General features: G+C 34.8%; 4 protein-coding genes across 4 annotated transcripts in view; 3 read left to right on the top strand and 1 right to left on the bottom strand.

Moving 5' to 3' along the window:
• Window positions 1–2848: 2848 nt before the first annotated feature.
• On the top strand, window positions 2849–4093 carry LOC112589968 (zinc finger protein 431-like). Its single transcript, XM_025305192.1, has 3 exons — window positions 2849–2995; window positions 3103–3779; window positions 3832–4093. Exons 1-3 carry the CDS (start codon window positions 2849–2851, stop codon window positions 4091–4093), a joined length of 1086 nt encoding a protein of 361 aa, XP_025160977.1.
• A 9430-nt stretch (window positions 4094–13523) lies between these two features.
• On the top strand, window positions 13524–14789 carry LOC112589969 (zinc finger protein 569-like). The gene is made up of 3 exons (XM_025305193.1): window positions 13524–13802; window positions 13929–14301; window positions 14380–14789. Exons 1-3 carry the CDS (start codon window positions 13524–13526, stop codon window positions 14787–14789), a joined length of 1062 nt encoding a protein of 353 aa, XP_025160978.1.
• Window positions 14790–20260: 5471 nt separating this feature from the next.
• Window positions 20261–21177, top strand: ND-B14 (NADH dehydrogenase (ubiquinone) B14 subunit). Its single transcript, XM_011155957.3, has 3 exons — window positions 20261–20420; window positions 20703–20818; window positions 21017–21177. Exons 1-3 carry the CDS (start codon window positions 20297–20299, stop codon window positions 21143–21145), a joined length of 369 nt encoding a protein of 122 aa, XP_011154259.1. The 5' UTR covers window positions 20261–20296; the 3' UTR covers window positions 21146–21177.
• A 601-nt stretch (window positions 21178–21778) lies between these two features.
• LOC105192086 (receptor-type guanylate cyclase Gyc76C) overlaps window positions 21779–24568 on the bottom strand; it is a 187916-nt gene continuing 185126 nt past the window's right edge. The window contains exons 19-20 of the mRNA XM_019845515.2: window positions 24220–24476; window positions 21779–23955 (exon numbers count right to left, since the gene is read on the bottom strand). Coding sequence (XP_019701074.2) covers window positions 23116–23955; window positions 24220–24476 — 1097 coding nt within the window. The 3' untranslated portion in view covers window positions 21779–23115. The remainder of the gene's footprint in view (window positions 23956–24219; window positions 24477–24568) is intronic.

Genomic DNA, 24568 nt, shown 5'->3' on the forward strand with positions numbered 1-24568 from the left:
ATTTACATTTCGTACAATTCCGTTATTAAGTAGTTTAACCTGGATATCTACATTTATCTATGTTCACATGTTAACTTGATGTAAATATTATGTCATTAGGATTAGTCCATTTTCATGTAATAATGTGAAAAAGTATAAGAGGCAATACTATATAATGTAACTGAAAAAATATAGCGCAACATCCACCTGTAGCGCAGCATCTATCACACATTGCACAATATCATTATGCTTTCCGAAAATTGGGTCATGGAAGTGTAATATTATTATGAATGGGTAGATTTCATATTCGATGTTCCTTACGTTACTTCTTGCAAAATTTAAAAATTTTGCAAAATTACTAGATAGGGATAGAGATAAATTAGAAAATGATAGGAATCAAGTTGTTATTCAGTTGTTGAGTGAGCACTCTCTGGATAGAGCTCGAAAAATATTCTTCGTAACGGGCTATTTAACTGATAACTGATTTGATAGGCAGAATATTCAAAAGAAATATAACTATTTTGATATGTGATTCCTGGAAGCACAGAATACAACTGATACATAAAAGAAATAACACACATACACATGCACGTATGCACTCACACGTAATACTACTGTGATCAAAAACAAAGGTGAATTTGTTTATAAAATGAAAATCTTTATTTATTCTACCAAATCAATTTCATCGCATTCAAAGTACTCCCCGTCCGACACAATGCACTTATGCCAACGTTTTTCTAATCCTCGAAACAGTCAGAGAATTCCTTTTCCGGGATGGCCTTCAATACTTTTTTCGATTCGGCTTTTATCTCCTCAATCGAGTCGAAACGGTGTCCCCGGAGCGGTCTTTTGAGTTTGTTGAACAGCTAGTAGTCGCACGGTGCTAAATCAGGCGAATACCGGTGGTTGTGGGACGATATGGGTCGAATTTTTGGCGTTTGAAAGTTGAGTGTTTTTTGGAACCAATCGAGATTTGACGGCGTTTGAGGCACAAAACATCTTTTAAAATGGTTTGGGTTGATCCAAATGAAATGCCCGTAGCATCAGCAAGGTTCCTAATTGTCAATCGACGATTTCGAACAGCAAATCTTTGATTTTCTTGACGTGGCTTTCATCGGTAGATGTTGATGGTCGTCCGGGGCGCTGTTCGTCTTGAACTCGTTCTCGGCCTTCTTTCAAGTCTTTGTACCACTTGTAAAGATTTTTTTGCGACATAGCCTTATCACCAAAGGCCTTCTGCAACATCCTCAACGTTTCCGGCAAATTATTCGTAAGCGGCAAAATATTCATTCCGCAAACAAAATTTAATGCAAATTTTTTGCTCAACAAAATCAGACATAGTAAAAATCGAAAAACTCACTTTTGTATGTTTACAAAAACACGTATAGCTCTGTAGCAATTGAATATATTGACATGAAACTCTGCATAGATGTCAAAGATAGTGCTACCAAACCACAAAAAATAATTTCATGATTTTAAAGTACCCGCGAAGTTTAAATGAAAAATTCACCTTAATTTTTGATTACAGTAATATAACTGTTATAAATTTTAATTTTGAAGTTTCTTTGTTTATTCTTATAACATAAGATATATTTTATAAGATAAATGTGTTTTGAAGCTGTTATATTCCTTTGTTCTTATTGCTTATAGCAATATATCAGCAGTATAATTTAAATATAATATGTTGAATTACAAATGCGTACGAGTTTTGTTTTATATTTATCACATACAACAGATTATACAATAATATTTAGGTCGACTCATCCTTTAACCAACATTTGTTTCTTGTACGTAAAATATAATGAATTATCGCATATGAATACCGTGTCGTCGGTATGACAAAACTTGTACAAATTTTCTAAATTCTTGTATTAAGAAGGTATATAATTTTTAATTACAATTGCAGTACGTGTTTAGTTTTATATTTATCATATGCAGCAGATTATACAATAATATTTAGGTCTTTTATGCTTTAAACAACATTTGTTTCTTGTACGTAAAATATTATGAATTATCGCATATGAATATCGTGGCGTCGGTATGACAAAACTTGTAGAAATTTTCTAAATCCTTGTATTAAGAAGGTAATATAATTTTTAATTAATGATTATTATTTTTTACAACAATAACTGCTACTTTCCTTGCAAATATCGCGTATGTTGACAGTAGTGACTAAATTACAAATGCGAATTAATCAAGAATGCCATAGTATTTTTATACCTTTATATCTGCTAAGAACAATATATGTAACACAACAAAAATATATAAAAGGACAATAATATGTAACAATAACAATACATAAAATGTAACAATATATAAAAATATAAAAATATGTATATTTATATTATATATATATAAAACTATATGCAAGATAATAATCTATGAAAGAACTACAATCATTTTGAATATTCCGCCTATCCGAGCAATGTAAACAGACCGCTTCGAAGATTATTCTCCGATGGTTCTCCGTTCAGAGAGCGCTCAGTCAATAATTGCGTAAGAGGTTGATTCCTATCATAATTGATCATCGTTTGTAAATCTATGATTAGTGGCTCGCAACGGTTACTTCACGCGTTTCTCTCATTGGAAAGTGTTCAAACTGTTTCGCACAGCCGAATGTACCTGACGCGACCTTCCTGTTTGTATGATATTTCGCTTTTGGATATTGTGAACAGCATAAATACCAATAATTTTAAACAATAACTTGCGCAATATAGAGAGTGCATATCGAAATTTGTCTTTTTACAAGATATCGGTAAACGTCGAGACAGGGAAAAATAAATTCGGACAACGCGGTTACGCAAACAGATTATTGAGCCTAGGCAGTTGAAATTTTAACTCGAAATTTCACATTGAAAAGGGCAAGATTATGACTCACATATGTGAAATTTGCAAGAAAAGCTTCCCTCTGATTAAAGAGTTGAAACAGCACTACAAGCAGACTCACAAACGTGGCTTATACAAGTGCGAATATTGCGACTTCACATCTAACGACAAGCATGACTTGAAAAGGCACGTGGAACGAAAGCATACGGATAATTATGCATACACGTGCCCGGGCTGTAATAGAAAGTTCAAAACTCAGGAATATCTGGACAATCACATAATAAATATTCATTGTAGAGAGGTAAGCACAGCTCGAAGTCTTACCGATGTGACACCTGCGACATAAGCTTCCCTTCGATGCAAGAGTCGAAACATCACTTCAGTGATATACACAAGCAAATCATGTTTGAATGCTATTATTGCAAGGAAATATTCGCCAGAAAATGTAATTTGAAAGATCACATTGGACGAATACACATGGACGATATCTATGCGTGTACTGAGACCGGCTGTGATAAGAAATTCAGAGCGCTGCGAGATCGGGATAAACATATACGAGATGTTCATCATAAGAACCAGGAGGAGAAGAAGGAAAGCGGTAGTCCGCAACCGGGACCGTCCTGGAAGAGTGACACTCCCATGAGCGGCAAACATTCCAAAAAGAGCAGCAAAAAGAACGTAAGAGCGCCTTACTCATGCAATATCTGCAAAAAAGGTTTTAATAAGAAAGAAGAGTTGAAACATCATCTCAGTGCCGATCATGGACAAGATATGCTCTGCTGCGAAACATGCGGTTTCACATGTAAAGACCAAAACTCATTGAACGAACACACAATACGGAAGCATACGCATGAGCACAAATATATGTGTGATGAGGAAGGCTGCGGCAAGAAATTCAAATTGAAGTCGGATTTGACGAAACACAAAAGGCAGAATCACTCGAATAAGCCGTACACGTGCAAAAATGTGGTCATGTAAGTTCTAGTTTGTCAGAGTACCGTGCACACAATTCACGCACTTAAAAAGAAAGGTAGCCTGTCAAATCTGTGGGAAGAAGATATTCAATAACAACTTATCTGTACATTTAAAGACACATGGTGAGAAGACATTTGCTTGTTCTACCTGCGGTAAGAAGTTTCATAGGAGAACACAATTGCAAGGGCACATGTTAACTCATTCGCATCAAAGACCCTATGCCTGCAACATTTGCAGCGCGGCGTTTATGGAGCGACAGGCTTTAGACAATCACAGGAGGGACGAACATCCCGATGCATCTCCAATCGAATAGAACGAATCGATATCATACATATATTGTTGCAAAATTTCTAGAAAAATCAAGAACATTCAGGTTGCCAATCAGGATTAAAGAAGATATAATATGTACGCGACGAAACAGTTTGTATTTAAGTTTACATACGCACACACAACAAATACGCGCTTCAACACACACATACTTAAACACACACACGTACAGATACATAATGTTCACGGTTGGTGAATATTTCAAAACAGATTTCATTATAAAAATATATATTCAGCAATTTTTAAATTGTGATTTTGTCCTTGAATGTCTGTTCGTAATAATCCTACATTTTCTATATACTCTTACATGTATGTGTGTGTGTGTGTGCATACGAGTGCGTGCACGCGCGCGTAGATGTATGCACGCACGCACATGCTCACACCCAGTTTTCTGTGTAAAATAATAAGAATAAATATATAGAGAAGTATATAGAGATGAGTTGAAGGATGACTATATGACGTACGTTATACATATGTGTTTTACTTGTATGTTGAGCTGAGCATCATGTTGAAATTTTATTTGTGTTTAATAAGATGAAAAAATGTCATATTGTATTTGTAATATTTTAAAAATAATCTAAAACGTTGACACACGTGAATATTTACATGTTCCAGTAAACACGAATTATGACAGTGACAATTTTATCAATGTCATAATATTTCACTTAATAATGTAATTAATATTCGATATTCCACTTAATAATAATACTTAATAGTAATACTCTGGAAGAAATTTCAGTGTAATATGTTATAAATTATAGTTATCGTTTAGCAAGGCATTGTGACATTGATATTATTTTACTACAATAGTTTGTCCTTTGACTGGAATATATTAATATACATATTATAATATACATATTATAATATCGATATGTTGATATTTATGTGTTACGTTTATATTTATTCTTAGCTACATTCCATCTTTAACCGTATATAATTATGTACATTCTCTCGAAAAATTAATTCTGTTTAAAAAGCAAAAAGAAAATACATTTAATTTTTATGATTGATTACTAAAATGTGAACATACATTTGCTTTCATCAAATCTGTGCAATAGCATTCTCCCGTTATGAATATATGTAATGATTATATGTATACTTATATTACATGTAACCTCAAGTAACCATGTAAAATCAAATAACGGGCACATTACATTAATATTCATCTGTTCATTCAATAATGTAATTGTTATTGCAACGTATATTTTATATTTATATTTTATTACTATTGAATAATATATATAACACTATATTATTATACATTCATATTATTAAATGGAAAATTAAAACAATGATTTGATATTATTGCTGACTCGTTAGGTTATTAGTATTAGGTAGTGACAAAGTTCATAAACTATAATTTTTATCTAGCATATCTGCGGTATTTTTTGCATCGTGTTTCTAAAGATATTCATCTTGCTGCGGATTTTCCTATCGTTTTTGGACTGAGATTTCAATAAATCTATATTTTAATATATTTTTGTTATATTCATTAATTCTTTGCGTGTTTATGAGAAAACCGGCGTATTAAATAAAATTTGTATAAATATTCAAAATCCTTGAATCCTTTCCATTCAACGCTCTGAAATATTTCATAACATGTCCATCATCATTGTTAAGTCTCCTCTACAACATTATTATGATTTTTCGGAGTCAAATGTCCGACTTATGTGCATTGGATTACTGGCTATCATAATGAGGCTTCACCAATCGACTATCGGTATTGGGGCGAGAAAAATGATCATGTCGCATCAATATTCGTCATATATCGACTGTTGTTACGTTGTATGACATTTCTCTCAGTAAATTATACTGCTTTGATTAATGCAGTATTATTACACAGAAATAATGTACAGTGTCGCGCAAAAATTTCGAGCCATAGTGTCTTTTTAAGATACATGACAATATATTGATTTGCTCTAAAAATTAATTATATAAAATAATTGACATAACATTCTTACAAATGATAGTACAGTTACAAAATTTTGAAAGTACATAGTTTCTATTTATTTAGTCATATAATATTTAAATGTGTTCAAAAGTATTGAGCCGTATTCTTATTGTGACTTTATGAGCCCGGTTTGTTTACGTTTCTTATGAAACTTCTTCGTAAATATTTGCTTTAACTAAGGTTCAGTTTATTGTCTACCGCAATGCCGAAACATACAAGCCTTCAGTTACGCGAAGCCGTGATTAATCTTTCTCAGCAAGGAAAGGTTTCTCGCGAAATTGCTTATTGCTTATTAATTGATAAAAGTATGGTAAATAGGATTATTGCTAAATATAAGTTGACGAACTCTTTAGCTGATAAATCACGAAATGGTAGACTTCGCAAAACTACAAAGCGCGTCGATAAAATGATTAAAAGAAAGTCGATAGCAGATGTTAGGAAAGCTACTCAGGATATTTCTCGAGAACTACGAGAAGAAAATCTTGCTGATGTAAGTCGAAGTACAATATCTTGACGTCTAAAGGAAGGAAGTAGGACTTTTAGGACGCGTTGGTGTAAAAGAACCATTAATTAATGCAAAAAATAAGAAAGATCGGTTAGATTTTGCAAGGAAATTTGAACATTGGACTGAAGTTGATTGGCGAAAGGTACTTTTCTCTGACAAGTCAGAGTTTCAGTTATTCGGAAGTGACGGTAGAAAATATATACGATATTCAACAGGCACAACATATAACCCAAGATATCAAATTCCTACCGTAAAACATGGTGGAGGTAACGTGATGGTTTGGGGATCATTTTCTTATAATGGAGTTGGTCCATTGGTTGAGATCATATATTGACACAGCATATGCTGCCATATGCAACTCGAAACATGCCACGTGATTGGATTTTCCAACAAGATAACGATTTCAAACATTCATCAAAACTAATAAAAGAATTTTTCATCATGAAAAAAATGCGGGTTCTTGACTGGCCCTCGCAATCACCGGACTTGAATCCTATTGAGCATTTGTGGCAAGAATTCAAACTACATACAGGAAATAAGATACACTCCAATACAGCTGAATTGTGGCAAGATTTGCAAACTCAATGGCAAAATTTTCCTCAAGATCATATTTCTAATTTAATAGCATCAATACCTCGCCGTTGTGCTGCTGTGATTGCTTTTAAAGGCATAGCGACAAAGTATTAAGTATAATAAACGTTGATAACACTTTCTGTTATTATTTTTCAATGATATATTTTCCTTATGCATAAGAAAACTTTTTGGCGCAATACTTTTGCACCGTTTGTAATAAGACGTCGTATAAAAATAAAGTATTTATAATTATTAAGAGTTTGTAAAATTTATATAATCGTAGGATAAATAAATACATTTTGTTTATATATATGTGTAAAGTTTTTAGTGCTCATTATGAAATGAATATATAATAATACTAGGTGCGCAACTAAGTTTCCGGGTTTCACGTATGGATGGCGCTAATGACACATGTAGTGGACATACATGTCTGAAGTTGTGTTTTTTTCATAGCTTGGACATCTGTCAACAATAACCAATCGTAATACCAACACATATCGCAACGCAAAAATATTTTTTCTAACAAGGAAGATGTTGAGTTTTGTGCCAAATAAACAGCTTTTGCGGGAAGCTTTGCTTTTCTCCTTTAACTTGAAAAAAAGTGCAGCTGAAGCACGTCGTTTGCTTGAGGAGGCCTACGGCGAGCATGTACCATCGAAAACTACCTGTGAAGATTGGTTTAAACGCTTCAGAAATGGTGATTTTGACACTGAGGACAAAGAGCTCTCCGGAAGACCAAAAACAATTGAGGACATCGATTTAACAATAACCAGCGTTATTGGATGAAGATGATACGTAAACACAAGATCAACTTGCGGAGGCATTAAACATGACTCGCCAAGGTATTTCCAAACGTTTACATGCCATGGGAAAAATTCAAAAGGAAGGAAAATGGGTGCCGCATAAGTTGACTGAGAGACAGATGAAAAATCAAAGAGCCACTTCCGAAATTTTGCTTCTGCGGCATGAAACAGAGTTTCTTGCATCGAATTGTTACTGGCGATGAGAAGAGGATATATTTCGAGAATCCCAAAAGCAAAACATCGTGGCTTTCACCTGGAGAAGCATCAACATCGACGGCACGACCAAATCGGAATGAAGACAATGCTCTGCGTTTGGTGGGACCAGAAAGGAATCGTGTACTATGAGCTGCTGAAAAGAAGCCGGGCGAAACTGTCAATGGGCATCGCTACCGACAACAACTGATCAATTTGAACCATGCATTGCTCGAAAAACGGCCAGAATGGGACACGAGAAAGGCACAAACGAGTGATATTGCAGCACAACGCTCTGTGCTATCGTACTTCCCTCGTCCAGCACACTATCAAAACGCAGAAATGGGATCTGCTACCGCACCCGCTGTATTCGCCAGACCTGGCCCCTTCCGATTATCACTTCTTCCGGTCGATGGCGCATAGCTTGGCTGGGCAACATTTGGCCAATTTCGAAAAAGTACAAAATCGATTGGACGAATGGTTTCGGTCTAAAGACGCGTCGCTTGATCGTCGCGATATTCATGTATTGCCAGAGAGATGGCAAAAATGTGTAGCTAGCGAGGGACGATACTTTGAATAAACCATTTTTTGTATTTCTCTTGAAATTTTCCATTTTTCATTTATTAAGAAAACCCGGAAACTTAGTTGCGCACCTAGTAGTTGTACGGTTCAAAACTTTTGCACGCTGTAGGTGTAGACAAAGAATCGAAGTGTACTTATTATCCAAAAATTATATTTACTGTGATTCATCAGTTGGAGTGTATACTTGAGGCGCAACAAACATATTTCGAAAAAGACGGCACAAACAATTGACTTTCGATATTTCAAATGTCAATTGTTTCTGCCGTGATTCGTGAACACCAGGTCTTTTTCTGCAGTCACGTATCTATCTCGCATAGTGATAAACCGACAATGCGATATACTTCACAAGAATACACGGAGATGATAGTAGCCTACGGGCTAGCGGGTCGAAATGAGCGCATCGCGGCTTGGGTATACGCGGAGCAATTTCCTAGGCGTGCACATTATCCAACACATCAGACAATTCTCCGTGTTATGCAAAGATTGCGTGAAACGGGATGTCAAATGCATAATCCGCCAGATACGCCAGTGCGTCGTCGTCTTCAAGACGAGGAAAGAATTCTCTACTCTTTCTACGAGAATCTCGGGAAAAGCGTGCATCGTGCGGCGCGGGAACGCAATTTATCGTATCAAACGTGCATCGCACTTTACGTGTACATCAGTTGTATCCGTATCATTACCAGCGGGTGCAACAGCTGATACTGCGGGATCTGGAACATCGGATATTTGCGACTTTTGCGAAGGTATTGTCATTAACTTTTTTTATTCGCGGTGATTTGAGAGTATAATAATCATTGAAAAACATACTCAGTGTTTCTCGCGAAATATCGGCGGAATAACTTTTTTCTTGACAATATTCTGTGAACCGACGAAGCTATGTTCATACAAAACGGCATATTTAATTCTCGTAATAATTGATATTGGTCCGGCGAAATTCCGTACATCGTCCGTGAAGGCGGATTTCAGTACCGTTGGTCCATCAACGTATGGACGGGAATAATCGGGAATCAAGTGGTAAGTAGAAAGTAAATAATTTTTCTTAGTGTTTAAGTGAAACGTTTTTTCGTTCGTTATTTCCAGATCGGTCCACATTTCCTCCCGCAACGTTTAACTGGCAGGATTTATAGACAGTTATTAGAGAACGTGTTGCCAGGGCTTCTCGCAAATGAGCCATAAACGTACGAGCGTAGCTCATTTAATAATACGACGGAGCACCGACTCATTTTTGTCGCAGAATACAGGAGATATTAAACGCACAAATTCTAGACAAGTGGATGGGTCGTGGTGGCCCAATCATCTGGCCGGCACGTTCATCAGATTTAAATATATTAGACTTTTTTGTGTAGGGTCATATAAAAAGTTTATCGAGCACCAGCGTAATGGTACAGAAAACGAGGTATGTGAAGTTATTGTTGCGGCCTTCGGTACTATTACGGCGGACATGGCACACGGTGCGACGCGCAATATTGTACAAAGGGCTGAACTCTGCATACGAGAGAGAGGACGGCACTTCGAACAATTCTTACATTAGATTGTAAGAGTGGATTAGGCATACCAGGGAAACTACTATAAAAGAAACGCAGCAGGGTATCTACCGCAAGGTGATATGGAAATGATAGTGCATCACTTTCTTATCGCCTTTGAAAAGACGGGACGGCACGATGTCATATTTCTTCCTTATAGCTGACTGCGCGCGCTGGCCTATCAGTCCTTCGCTGACTCCGCCTGCACCACATGTCTACGTGCTTACTGCGGCCGCCCTCCGTTCTCTACAAGCTCGTTGGCTCACATGTTTTAATTAATAATAACTTGATAACTATTGATAATTTGATATTATGGTATATGACTTTTCTTCTCGGCTACACCCAATATATCTTCAACATTCATCTGTATGATAAGCTTTCAAACACCCTGCATATGTAATAAATATATTTTAAATTAAAAGTATATCTTCTATACCCTTTTTTGACACATTACATTTTGATAGTTACATATTAAATTTAAGGTAATATAAAAATAACAAGTGAAATAGAAGAAAAGACTACACACCCTACAGCAGCTAGATTCGAATCCTACTTGACATTCTATGTTTAATTACCTCAGTTTTATTATGGAATAACTTCAAGGCTGTCAAGCAAACGTCTGAGCAAACGGGAATAAACGGATTAAATATTTTTAGATTTTTGTCAAATCTGTAATTTACATTTCGTACAATTCCGTTATTAAGTAGGCTAACCTGGATATCTACATTTATCTATGTTCACATGTTAACTTGATGTAAATATTATGTCATTAGGATTAGTCCATTTTCATGTAATAATGTGAAAAAGTATAAGAGGCAATACTATATAATGTAACTGAAAAAATATAGCGCAACATCCACCTGTAGCGCAGCATCTATCACACATTGCACAATATCATTATGCTTTCCGAAAATTGGGTCATGGAAGTGTAATATTATTATGAATGGGTAGATTTCATATTCGATGTTCCTTACGTTACTTCTTGCAAAATTTAAAAATTTTGCAAAATTACTAGATAGGGATAGAGATAAATTAGAAAATGATAGGAATCAAGTTGTTATTCAGTTGTTGAGTGAGCACTCTCTGGATAGAGCTCGAAAAATATTCTTCGTAACGGGCTATTTAACTGATAACTGATTTGATAGGCAGAATATTCAAAAGAAATATAACTATTTTGATATGTGATTCCTGGAAGCATGGAATACAAATGATACATAAAAGAAATAACACACATGCACGTATGCACTAACACGTAATACTACTGTGATCAAAAATAAAGGTTAATTTGTTTATAAAATCAAAAATCTTTATTTATTCTTCCAAATCAATTTCATCGCATTCAAAGTACTCCCCGTCCGACACAATGCACTTATGCCAACGTTTTTTCTAATCCTCGAAACAGTCAGAGAATTCCTTTTCCGGGATGGCCTTCAATACTTTTTTCGATTCGGCTTTTATCTCCTCAATCGAGTCGAAACGGTATCCCCGGAGCGGTCTTTTGAGTTTGTGGAATAGCTAGTAGTCGCACAGTGCTAAATCAGGTGAATACGGTGGTTGTGGAACGATATGGGTCGAATTTTTGGCGTTGAAAGTTGAGTGTTTCTGGAACCAATCGAGATTTGACGCGTTTGAGGCACAAAACATGTTTTAAAATGGTTTGGGTTGATCCAAATGAAATGCCCGTAGCATCAGCAAGGTTCCTAATTGTCAATCGACGATTTTCGAACAGCAAATCTTTGATTTCCTTGACGTGGCTTTCATCGGTAGATGTTGATGGTCGTCCGGGGCGCTGTTCGTCTTGAACTCATTCTCGGCCTTCTTTCAAGTCTTTGTACCACTTGTAAAGATTTTTTTGCGACATAGCTTTATCACCAAAGGCCTTCTGCAACATCCTCAACATTTGCGGCAAATTATTCGTAAGCGGCAAAATATTCATTCCGCAAACAAAATTTAATGCAAATTCTTTGCTCAACAAAATCAGACATAGTAAAAATCGAAAAACTCACTTTTGTATGTTTACAAAAACACGTATAGCTCTGTAGCAATAGAATATATTGACATGAAACTCTACATAGATGTCAAAGATAGTGTTACCAACTCACAAAAAATAATTTCATGATTTTAAAGCACCCGCAAAGATTAAATGAAAAATTCACCTTAATTTTTATTACAGTAGTAAAACTGTTATAAATTTTAATTTTGAGGTTTCTTAGTTTATTCTTATAACATAAGATATATTTTATAAGATAACTATGTTTTGAAACTGTTATATTCCTTTGTTTTTATTGCTTATAGCAATATATCAGCAGTATAATTTAAATATAATATGTCGAATTACAAATGCAGTACGTGTTTAGTTTTATATTTATCATATGCAGCAGATTATACAATAATATTTAGGTCGTTTTATGCTTTAAACAACATTTGTTTCTTATACGTAAAATATTATGAATTATCGCATGAATATCGTGGCGTCGGTATGACAAAACTTGTAGAAATTTTCTAAATTCTTGTATTAAGATGGTAGTATAATTTTTAATTAATGATTATTATTTTTTACAGCAATAACTGCTACTTTCCTTGCAAATATCGCGTATGTTGACAGTAGTGACTAAATTACAAATGCGATTCTATCAAGAATGCCATAATATTTTTATACCTTTATATCTGCTAAGAACAATATATGTAACACAACAAAAATATATAAAAGGAAAATAATATGTAACAATAACAATATATAAAATGTAACAATATATAAAAATATAAAAATATATATATTTATATTATATATATATAAAACTATATGCAAGATAATAATCTATGAAAGAACTACAATCATTTTGAATATTCCGCCTATCCGAGCAATGTAAACAGATCGCTTCGAAGATTATTCTCCGATGGTTCTCCGTTCAGAGAGTGCTCAGTCAATAATTGCGTAAGAGGTTGATTCCTATCATAATTGATCACCGTTTGTAAATCTATGATTAGTGGCTCGCAACGGTTACTTCACGCGTTTCTCTCATTGGAAAGTGTTCAAACTGTTTCGCACAGCCGAATGTACCTGACGCGACCTTCCTGTTTGTATGATATTTCGCTTTTGGATATTGTGAACAGCATAAATACCAATAATTTTAAACAATAACTTGCGCAATATAGAGAGTGCATATCGAAATTTGTCTCTTTACAAGATATCGGTAAACGTCGGACAACGAGGTTACGCAAACAGATTATTGAGCCTAGGCAGTTGAAATTTTAACTCGAAATTTCACATTGAAAAGGGCAAGATAATGACTCACATATGTGAAATTTGCAAGAAAAGCTTCCCTGTGATTAAAGAGTTGAAACAGCACTTAAAGCAGACTCACAAACGTGGCTTATACAAGTGCAAATATTGCGACTTCACATCTAACGACAAGCATGACTTGAAAAGGCACGAGGAACAGAAGCACACGGATAATTATGCATATCCGTGCCCGCATCCTGCCTGTAATAGAAAGTTCAAAACTCAGAAATATCTGGACAATCACATAGGAAATATTCATTGTAGAGAGGAAAGCGACCAGCAGGTAAGTGACAGCTCGATGTCTTACCGATGTGACACCTGCGACATAAGCTTTCCTTCGATGCAAGAGTCGAGACGTCACTTCAGGGATATACACGGGCAACTCATTTTTGAGTGCGATTTTTGCCAGAAATTATTCAGCCAAAAAAGTAATTTGAAGGATCACATAGGACGGAACCACATGGACGATATCTATGCGTGTACTGAGACCGGCTGTGATAAAAAATTCAGAGCGGTGCGAGATCGGGATAAACATATACGAGATGCTCATAAGAACCAGGAGGAGAAGAAGGAAAGCGGTAGTCCGCAACCGGGACCGTCCTGGAAGAGTGACACTCCCAAGAGCGGCAAACATTCCAAAAAGATCAGCAAAAAGAACGTAAGAGCGCCTTACTCATGCAATATCTGCAAAAAAGGTTTTAATAAGACAGAAGAGTTGAAACATCATCTCAGTGCCGATCATGGACAAGATATGCTCTGCTGCGAAACATGCGGTTTCACATGTAAAACTAAAAAATCATTGGACGAACACACAATACGAAAGCATACGCATTAGCACAAATATATGTGTGATGAGGAAGGCTGCGGCAAGAAATTCAAACTCGAGAGGGATATGACGAGACACAAAAGGGAGAATCACTCGAATAAGCCGTACACGTGCAAAAAATGTGGTCATGTAAGTTCTAGTTTGTCAGAGCACCGTGCACACAAGTACATACACTTAAAAAGAAAGGTAGCCTGTCAAATCTGTGGGAAGAAGATATCCAATCACGAATTATCTGCACATTTAAAGAGACATGGTGAGAAGACATTTGCTTGTTCTACCTGCGGTAAGAAGTTTCATAGGGGAACACAATTGCAACGGCACAGGTTAACTCATTCGCGTCAAAGACCCTATGCCTGCAACATTTGCAGCGCGGCGTTTATGGAGCGACAGGCTTTAGACACTCACAGGAGGGACGAACATCCCGATGCATCTCCAATCGAATAGAACGAATCGATATCATACATATATTGTTGCAAAATTTCTAGAAAAATCAAGAACATTCAGGTTACTAATCAGGATTAGAGAAGATATAATATGTACGCGACGAAACAGTTTGTATTTAAGTTTACATACGCACACACAACAAATACGCGCTTCAACACACACATACTTAAACACAAACACGTACAGATCCATAATGTTCATGGTTGGTGAATATTTCAAAACAGATTTCTTTATAAAAATATGTATTCAGCAATTTTTAAATTGTGATTTTGTCCTTGAATGTCTGTTCGTAATAATCCTACATTTTCTATATACTCTTACATGTATGTGTGTGTGTGTGTGTGCATCGAGTGCGTGCACGCGCGCGTAGATGTATGCACGCACGCACATGCTCACACCCAGTTTTCTATGTAAAATAATAAGAATAAATATATAGAGAAGTATATAGAGATAAGTTGAAGGATGACTATATGACGTACGTTATACATATGTGTTTTACTTGTATGTTGAGCTGAGCATCATGTTGAAATTTTATTTGTGTTTAATAAGATGAAAAAATGTCATATTGTATTTGTAATATTTTAAAAATAATCTAAAACGTTGACACACGTGAATATTTACATGTTCCAGTAAACACGAATTATGACAGTGACAATTTTATCAATGTCATAATATTTTACTTAATAATGTAATTAATATTCGATATTCCACTTAATAATAATACTTAATAGTAATACTCTGAAAGCAATTTAAGTCTAATATGTTATAAATTATAATTATCGTTTAGCAAGGCATTGTGACATTGATATTATTTTACTACAATAGTTTGTCCTTTGACTGGAATATATTAATATACATATTATAATATACATATTATAATATCGATATGTTGATATTTATGTGTTACGTTTATATTTATTCTTAGCTACATTCCATCTTTAACCGTATATAATTATGTACATTCTCTCGAAAAATTAATTCTGTTTAAAAAGCAAAAAGAAAATACATTTAATTTTTATGATTGATTACTAAAATGTGAACATACATTTGCTTTCATCAAATCTGTGCAATAGCATTCTCCCGTTATGAATATATGTAATGATTATATGTATACTTATATTACATGTAACCTCAAGGAATCATGTAACATCAAGTAACAGGCACATTACATTAATATTCATCTGTTCATTCAATAATGTAATTGTTATTGCAACGTATATTTTATATTTATATTTTATTACTATTGAATAATATATATAACACTATATTATTATACATTCATATTATTAAATGGAAAATTAAAACAATGATTTGATATTATTGCTGGCTCGTTAGGTTATTAGTATTAGATAGTGACAAAGTTCATGTACTATAATTTTTATCTAGGATATCTGCGGTATTTTTTGTATCGTGTTTCTAAAGATATTCATATTGCTGCGGATTTTCCTATCGTTTTTTGGACTGAGATTTCAATAAATCTATATTTTAATATATTTTTGTTATATTCATTAATTCTTTGCGTGTTTATGAGAAACCGGCGTATTAAATAAAATTTGTATAAATATTCAAAATCCTTGAATCCTTTCCATACAACGCTCTGAAACATTTCATAACATGTCCATCATCATTGTTAAGTCTCCTCTACAACATTATTATGATTTTTCGGAGTCAAATGTCCGACTTATGTGCATTGGATTACTGGCTATCATAATGAGGCTTCATGAATCTACTATCGGTATTGGGGCGAGAAAAATGATCATGTCGCATCAATATTCGTCATATATCGACTGTTGTTACGTTGTATGATATTTCTCTCAGTAAATTATACTGCTTTGATTAATGCAGTATTATTACACGGAAATAATGTACAGTGTCGCGCAAAAATTTCGAGCCATAGTGTCTTTTTAAGATACATGACAATATATTGATTTGCTCTAAAAATTAATTATATAAAATAATTGACATAACATTCTTACAAATGATAGTACAGTTACAAAATTTTGAAAGTACATAGTTTCTATTTATTTAGTCATATAATATTTAAATGTGTTCAAAAGTATTGAGCCGTATTCTTATTGTGACTTTATGAGCCCGGTTTGTTTACGTTTCTTATGAAACTTCTTCGTAAATATTTGCTTTAACTAAGGTTCAGTTTATTGTCTACCGCAATGCCGAAACATACAAGCCTTCAGTTACGCGAAGCCGTGATTAATCTTTCTCAGCAAGGAAAGGTTTCTCGCGAAATTGCTTATTGCTTATTAATTGATAAAAGTATGGTAAATAGGATTATTGCTAAATATAAGTTGACGAACTCTTTAGCTGATAAATCACGAAATGGTAGACTTCGCAAAACTACAAAGCGCGTCGATAAAATGATTAAAAGAAAGTCGATAGCAGATGTTAGGAAAGCTACTCAGGATATTTCTCGAGAACTACGAGAAGAAAATCTTGCTGATGTAAGTCGAAGTACAATATCTTGACGTCTAAAGGAAGGAAGTAGGACTTTTAGGACGCGTTGGTGTAAAAGAACCATTAATTAATGCAAAAAATAAGAAAGATCGGTTAGATTTTGCAAGGAAATTTGAACATTGGACTGAAGTTGATTGGCGAAAGGTACTTTTCTCTGACGAGTCAGAGTTTCAGTTATTCGGAAGTGACGGTAGAAAATATATACGATATTCAACAGGCACAAGATATAACTCAAGATATCAAATTCCGAAAACCGTAAAACATGGTGGAGGTAACGTGATGGTTTGGGGATCATTTTCTTATAATGGAGAGAATTGGTCCATTAGTTGATATCATATATTGACGCAGCATATGCTGCCATATGCAACTCGAAACATGCCACGTGATTGGATTTTTCAACAAGATAACGATCCCAAACATTCATCAAAACTAATAAAAGAATTTTTTATCATGAAAAAAATGCGGGTCCTTGACTGGCCCTCGCAATCACCGGACTTGAATCCTATTGAGCATTTGTGGCAATAACTCAAACTACGTACAGGAAATAAGGTACACTCCAATACAGCTGAAATGTGGCAAGATTTGCAAACTCAATGGCAAAATTTACCTCAAGATCGCAATTTCTAATTTAATAGCATCAATGCCTCGCCGTTGTGCTGCAGTGATCGCTTCTAAAGGCATGGCAAGAAAGTATTAAGTTTAAATAAACGATGACAACATTTTCTGTTATCATTTTTCAATAATATATTTTCCTTATGCATAAGAAAGCTTTTTGGCGCAATACTTTTGCACTGTCTGTAATAAGACATTGTCTAAAAATAAAGTATCTGTAATTATTAAGAGTTTGTAAAGTTCATATAATTGTAGGATAAAGAAATACATTTTGTTTATATATATGTGTAAAGTTTTTAAGTTGTTTAATATGTTTAATATGTTTAATATGTTTAAAGTTTTTAATGATCATTATGAAATGAATATATAATAATAATTGTATGGCTCGAAAACTTTTGCGCGCCACTGTAGGTGTAGACAAAGAATCGAAATGTACTATTATCGAAAAATTATATTTACTGTGTTTCATCAGTATACTTGTAATTTAAATTAAAACTGGAACGACGGTGGACAAAAGACATAAGGCATCGGTTATGGCCAGGCTTTTGTTTATATACATCTTATGACCATTGCTCGTCACGTGTCAAACATCTGTCCATGAGAGCAGTTAGATTTGTCGCGGAACAAACGCAACATAAATAGTATTAGAAGACACGTTTCCACAGTAATATATAATATCAGTATATATAAATGTTTGAAGAAAAGAAATGACACGCTATACGGGTTTTGTGCGTAATATTACAACAGTATATGCCACAAAACATTAATCAAATATAACATAGTTATATAGATGCTGGTGATTTAATAAAGAGAGTGTTGAATACATGGCTAGGATATAATAACGTAGTACAATATATGAAAAAATTATATTGATAAGTGGAAAATTATAATTAACCGGCAAATTATAGAAAACGCTCATGTAATATTATTTATAACATTCAGCGTATTTCATTTCTATAGCATTAATTTAGCTTTGTTTGCAAGGCAATAAATATGTTGTAATGTACAGTGAGCATTAGAGGAATACATATACAGAGTATCTCAGAACTTTGACATACGGGCTCCGTAAGGATATAGAGCTAAGTGAGAGGAACAAAAAAGTCCTTTGACATAATGTGAAAATCGTAATAGGTTTTTAATTATAACAGCGCAAAGTTAGGCGTTTTCCATGCCCAGTGCGGCCTATAGATGCTCCGCGGCAAGCTGTGTGCGTAGAGGCTGAGCGGTAACGCGGCTGTACGGAGCCCGTGTGCCAAAGTTCTGAGACACCCTGTATATTATACCATAAGCATGAGTTACTAAAACATCGTCACAATATTACATAAGATCACCACGTATTTCTCGGTCGTTGAAATCAACCTATACAATATAAAAATACTACACCGATATTATAATTAATATTAGAAAAAGATTTCCAATAATGTTTCTTTGTAAAAATTGTGACAATGTTATCATGATTTTAAAATGTTACTCCAGCAGAATATTACATACGATATTATTACATACAAACATACCTGTTAGTTTCCTACTCAACAATATAACTGTTATACAATACATGTGTTGCATAACAGTTACATTGTTAAATAGAAAATTACAACTAACAGGTATGTTACATGTTGTATTGTGTTTGCTACGACTTTCCGGGAACCTTTATGAATGTTAAATCTAAATGTTAATATAAGATTTGCTAAAATATTAAATTTAATGTTTCTTGTACTGAAATAAATATCATTTCAATACCATGGACATGTTAGGATAATATTAAGCGTGAAGGGAGAGAAAATGTGTACCTTTTGCATTTAGTTTGACAAAAAAATTCACATCTTTTATTTATGCGTTTTATTTAAATGTTGTTCCTTGAACATTGCATTATATTTTTCGGATCAAACTGAACACAAATTAGAAGTACAGCAAATAATCATCTTACAAAGGTAAGGCCAGAAAAGGGAACGCCATTTCTGCATGAAACCTACACCAAATTGTAGAATTCGATGAGCAATTTCCAAAACACCCGGTTTTGGGCGTTTTCAGTGCCTCTTCCTGCCGCGCGGTCCGCTCACCGACGGTGCGACAAAGACGAAGAGCGATTGATCGTCTGTGCTTGTCTAACTTACTATTTTCCTTAAGGAAGTAGATCTGTCTGTTCTTTTTAGCTGCACTGCGGAACTAGTGCAATAAGTTAGAATGAGACAACTATATTTTTTCTCACTTTAACTTATTGCACCAGTTCAGTAGTGCAGCTAAAAAGAACAGATCAAGAGTAAACAAGAACCGTACATGCTTTGCCGTTATCATCAGGACGAGCGATAGTGTGCATACATTTTCTCAGGTGGCGCGTCGAAAAAAGCGTTCCGGCGTAACCGATCCGATGGCCGCTCTCAAGTTTCTCTCTGGTTCAGGTTGGTTGTGTTAGGAAGTTCACGAAAATGGCTGGTAAGGCTGCATCTTCTGTTCGACAAGTGAAACCCATTTTGTCTGTTAACAAGGAAGATGCACGTCGAAAAGTGCTCATGCTATATAAAGCATGGATTCGTGAAGTACCGCAAATGTGTGAGCAATATTTATTAACATATATTACACAGTACTCACCTTTCGCCTTTGTCACTTAACCTGTACGAGATGATTGGATTGTATATATTCCTTATATTATATTTTCACCTATTCATAATCCTGTAGTTTATCATGTTTATGATATAAATTGTTGTATTATTAATATATTTGTTCAATGTTCTTAATTTTGCTTTATACTCTTTTATTTACATAAAGTCAGTTACTATTTTAACATACAACAGATCATTGCTTATCTATTTTAAGATATGTATTCTTTTGCAGTATTATATTATGATATTCCCAAAAATGAAGCAGATTGTAAAAAGAAAGTACGTGAAGAATTTAAACGTCATGCTCATCTAACTGATCTAAGGATTATAGACCGAGTTATTATAAGAGTAAGAACACACAGATAATATAGAAAAATACTTTCATAAACAGATATAGGAGTAAGATGAGCCAATTTTAGTCATTTAAATGCACAATAGAAAGATTTAATTAAAGACTAACAGAAGTTCAAGAATGTTACTTTAATTATTTAATGGTTAATAATGGTATTGTTATATAACATTAAACAAAATTAAATATTTTAATAGGGTCAAATGGAGTTACAGGAAGTAGGAAATATATGGAAACCTAAAGGACAGCTTATGACTTATTGGCAGGAAACAGTGGAAAAGAAGCCAACTGATTTCTTGTCAAAATTTTTTAAGGGTCATGACTGACTTATTCAGTTTTTGTTAGTTTTTGAAAGTTATTTCTCTGTATTTTAGAAAAATATAAAAATTATATGTATATATATGTAATATGTAAATATATAACTTAAAGAAAATAATGGATATTACTTTCAACAGTGTATTATGTATTTAAGGTGTATTAAAAGGAGTTCATATAAAATATGAGAAGGTACAGATAAGTACATCATCTCTAGACAAAATCCGTAATTTACATAAAGAAATATATTTCTTTTATATTAGAGAAATTAATATTAATAAAAATAACCAACAATTTGAAAAGGTGAATCTTTAATTGACTCTTATAGAAGACAATATTTCTTTTAATTTACATTTTATCTGTACATTGATATATTATTCAGTTATATACATTTAACAACATGATATATTATTAAGCACCTTAGGTACGATCTAGTTCACTTTTCACAGCCATACAGATAATTTGCTTCCTTCAGTGAACATATATAATTAAAGATAGATACTAAAGATACCATTATATATATACACATACATACATAGAATACATATACATACAGTTATGTATGTACATGTATATATATATAATATCAATATTATATATATATATATATATATATATAATATTAATATTATATTATACAAGGTGTTTCAAACCACTTGTCCAATCCTTTTATCTTAAAAATGATTAAGAAGTTAGGAAAATACATTTACCACAAAAGCCTATTTGAAGTTTCTGATGCTAATATTTTCACTTTTGGGAAACTCCTGGAAATACTCCCAGAAACCGAAAGCACTTAGAAAATTTTAAATAGCAACATGGAGCAATATGAATATCGTTGGATAGAGTTTTTAAAAAGAAACAACTTTTGCTTGAAAATAAATTTAATATCATTCGGAAGTGAAAAGATAGTTACAGATGATCAATGTGTCTGCCATCTCGATGAATATATTTTTCCATAATTAGCCGAGACTAATCGTCCGTGCTTATCTGTATTACGATCTGTTTGACTTATCTGTATTACGATTTGTACAATCTGTATTACGGATCTGACTTATTATGTTGTATGTTTATCATGTTTGAACCGAACGATATGAAATGGCGAATTTAAGAAGTTTGCCATTCTTTAAATTCTGCAGAAATCCGGAAGGCTGTCGACAGCGTGAGACAAAGGATGGAAAGGACATCTTTATTTTCTATCCTTTGCTCGGGAGGTTTCTCAAAGCTTTCTTAAAAATGAGAGTACCACCATCATAAACTTCAGATAAATTTTTACGGTAAACACGTTTCCCCAACTTTCTAAATAACACCCCTTTTCGAAATGAAAGGAGTGGACGGATGATCTGAAACACTCTGTGTAACATATATAATAGTATTAATGGTACTTGGATTTACATATGTATTAATAGACGTATTATACATATACACACATCTTATACGCCCATACTGCATGTTGATTATGCGCGCGCGTGCATGTACGCGATACCGTCCTAATTCCTTTCTTCATATACCACGTTAAACCAAATAGATCGGCGCTTGATCTAAGTGTCTATACTTTGGTCATGATTTTTGTAAAATAGTCTAGTGTTTCTTTTTTCCACGCTATACACACTCGAATTAAAAATCTTAAAGAGAACAGTCCTGTGCTACATAAAAGTCGCTTCCTGCATCACCTCGATAAACACGCTTTCTGTTTTGTTTTTAGTATAAGTTATAAAATATCTAGATATTAAAAATATACAATATCGGTAACTTTCATATACATAAATTGCACATAACTAAGCTAGAAAAAAAGATGGCAACAATAACTCATGCTTATGACTCGTAAACGTAACATGCTCCACGTTAGTTACGCAGTTTCTTTCCCGTTCCCTCGCACCTGCGGTTCTATTTCTCTCGCTTACCGTTGTCGTAGAAGAAAAGAAGAAAACAAAAAAAAATAATAAAAAAAAGGAAAAATAAAGAACATCCGTCGAACGATGCGCTAGACTATACTTTCGCGCTCGGGTTGCATCTCGTACCGTTCCATCCCTTTTCCTAAATAGACTTCGCTACTGCGCAATCCAGTACCATTGAACAGATTAACTAGCCAACTTCTAATCGAATTTCGCGCGGAAGACTTTTTATCAGGTACACTGTCCGTGCTAGGCCCGGATATTTCCTGATCCAGTGAGCGCCAGCGTTTGATCGGTAGTATCTCTCCCATGCAGCCGCCTTCGTCGCTTAATAAAGGCATCTCGGCTTCGTTCGGAGAGTTACCGGTGTGAGGCACAATTATCACATTACCGTTAGGATGATTATTATCCAGCACTTTTTCGGAAATGTCTATTTTCGAATTGATTTGCGTGAACTTGACACAATTCTCTAACGAGCAGAAGATCTTCTTGGGCTCCTTCCAAGAGAGGCTCGGCGACTCGAACTGCTTGTTGTACATGTCGCAGGGAAATGGGTCGAGCGAGCGAGATTCGCGAATAACAAGTTGAGACGGATAGTCGCTCGTTGACGACGAGGACGCGATGGTGGATAAACGCGCATTTTTTCTGAATTTCGGTCCCGTGTCCGCGAGGAAGTCGTCGAAAGCCATCTTGATTTCTGCAGCGCGTTCCTGTGCCTCCTCCATAATCGGCACGTTGTCTATCGTGGTCTTTGAGATGCTCTTAGCCAAGGACAACCGCGATCCTTCGAATTTAGGCGCGTGAAACGATCGCGGAACTGGGCTGGAGCCTCCGCACTGCGACGACGAGTCATCCGCTAGCAGACGCGGCACATTCGACTGCCTTCTTCGTGGTGTGCAGAACAGCGGTGGCAGATCGCCTACGTCAACCTGCAAATACGTAAGCAAGTAATGTCATCAAGCAAAAGAAAAAAAACTCGTGAAGAGAAATTGATAGAATAAGACTATATTAGAGTACATCATTCTTTCTCAATGATAATCTTCGTACAAATCACGAGATTACTCGATATTGGAATTTAAAAAAAGACCGACGAATTTGCACGTTGAAGAATAGAAATAAGCGTGCACTTGAACCACATATTTAACGCAGAATTGAAGAACTCGTCAAAGAATCTGAAGAACTGCCGCACGAACCTCTCGTTTTTGGATGGCTTTCTCGGTGGCTCCCGTGAGCCAATATGTCTTCACTTCCCCTTTGCCCTTCATATGTACGAAGCCACGCTCTTCGATGATGTACCCTCCGATCTTGTCGAGAGCGTTCTTGCACTGCCCACTTATATGTATTCGTAACGGCTCTCCGTTGGATTCCATGCGAGACGCGGTATTCACTGTGTCTCCGAACAAGCAATATCTGGGCATCGTTAGACCAACCACGCCCGCTACCACGGGACCTATAATTTCATGGGCACATCAGTACAGTCTTCGCCGATTCATTCTTCCATAATCATTATTGATAGATATTGTGTAGATATTCTACGCATCA

Source organism: Harpegnathos saltator, unplaced genomic scaffold (assembly GCF_003227715.2).
Source record: "Harpegnathos saltator strain DR-91 unplaced genomic scaffold, Hsal_v8.6 scaffold677, whole genome shotgun sequence".
NCBI classification, from domain to species: Eukaryota; Metazoa; Arthropoda; class Insecta; order Hymenoptera; family Formicidae; genus Harpegnathos; species Harpegnathos saltator.

Coding starts and splice junctions, on each gene's coding strand:
- LOC112589968 (XM_025305192.1), top strand. CDS start 2,849: ATGACTCACATATGTGAAATTTGCAAGAAAAGCTTCCCTCTGATTAAA. Junction 2,996..3,102: donor AGCATGACTTGAAAAGGCAC/GTGGAACGAAAG, acceptor TATTCATTGTAG/AGAGGTAAGCACAGCTCGAA. Junction 3,780..3,831: donor ACGTGCAAAAATGTGGTCAT/GTAAGTTCTAGT, acceptor GCACTTAAAAAG/AAAGGTAGCCTGTCAAATCT.
- LOC112589969 (XM_025305193.1), top strand. CDS start 13,524: ATGACTCACATATGTGAAATTTGCAAGAAAAGCTTCCCTGTGATTAAA. Junction 13,803..13,928: donor GAGAGGAAAGCGACCAGCAG/GTAAGTGACAGC, acceptor GATTTTTGCCAG/AAATTATTCAGCCAAAAAAG. Junction 14,302..14,379: donor CGAAACATGCGGTTTCACAT/GTAAAACTAAAA, acceptor GTGATGAGGAAG/GCTGCGGCAAGAAATTCAAA.
- ND-B14 (XM_011155957.3), top strand. CDS start 20,297: ATGGCTGGTAAGGCTGCATCTTCTGTTCGACAAGTGAAACCCATTTTG. Junction 20,421..20,702: donor TCGTGAAGTACCGCAAATGT/GTGAGCAATATT, acceptor ATTCTTTTGCAG/TATTATATTATGATATTCCC. Junction 20,819..21,016: donor TAGACCGAGTTATTATAAGA/GTAAGAACACAC, acceptor ATATTTTAATAG/GGTCAAATGGAGTTACAGGA.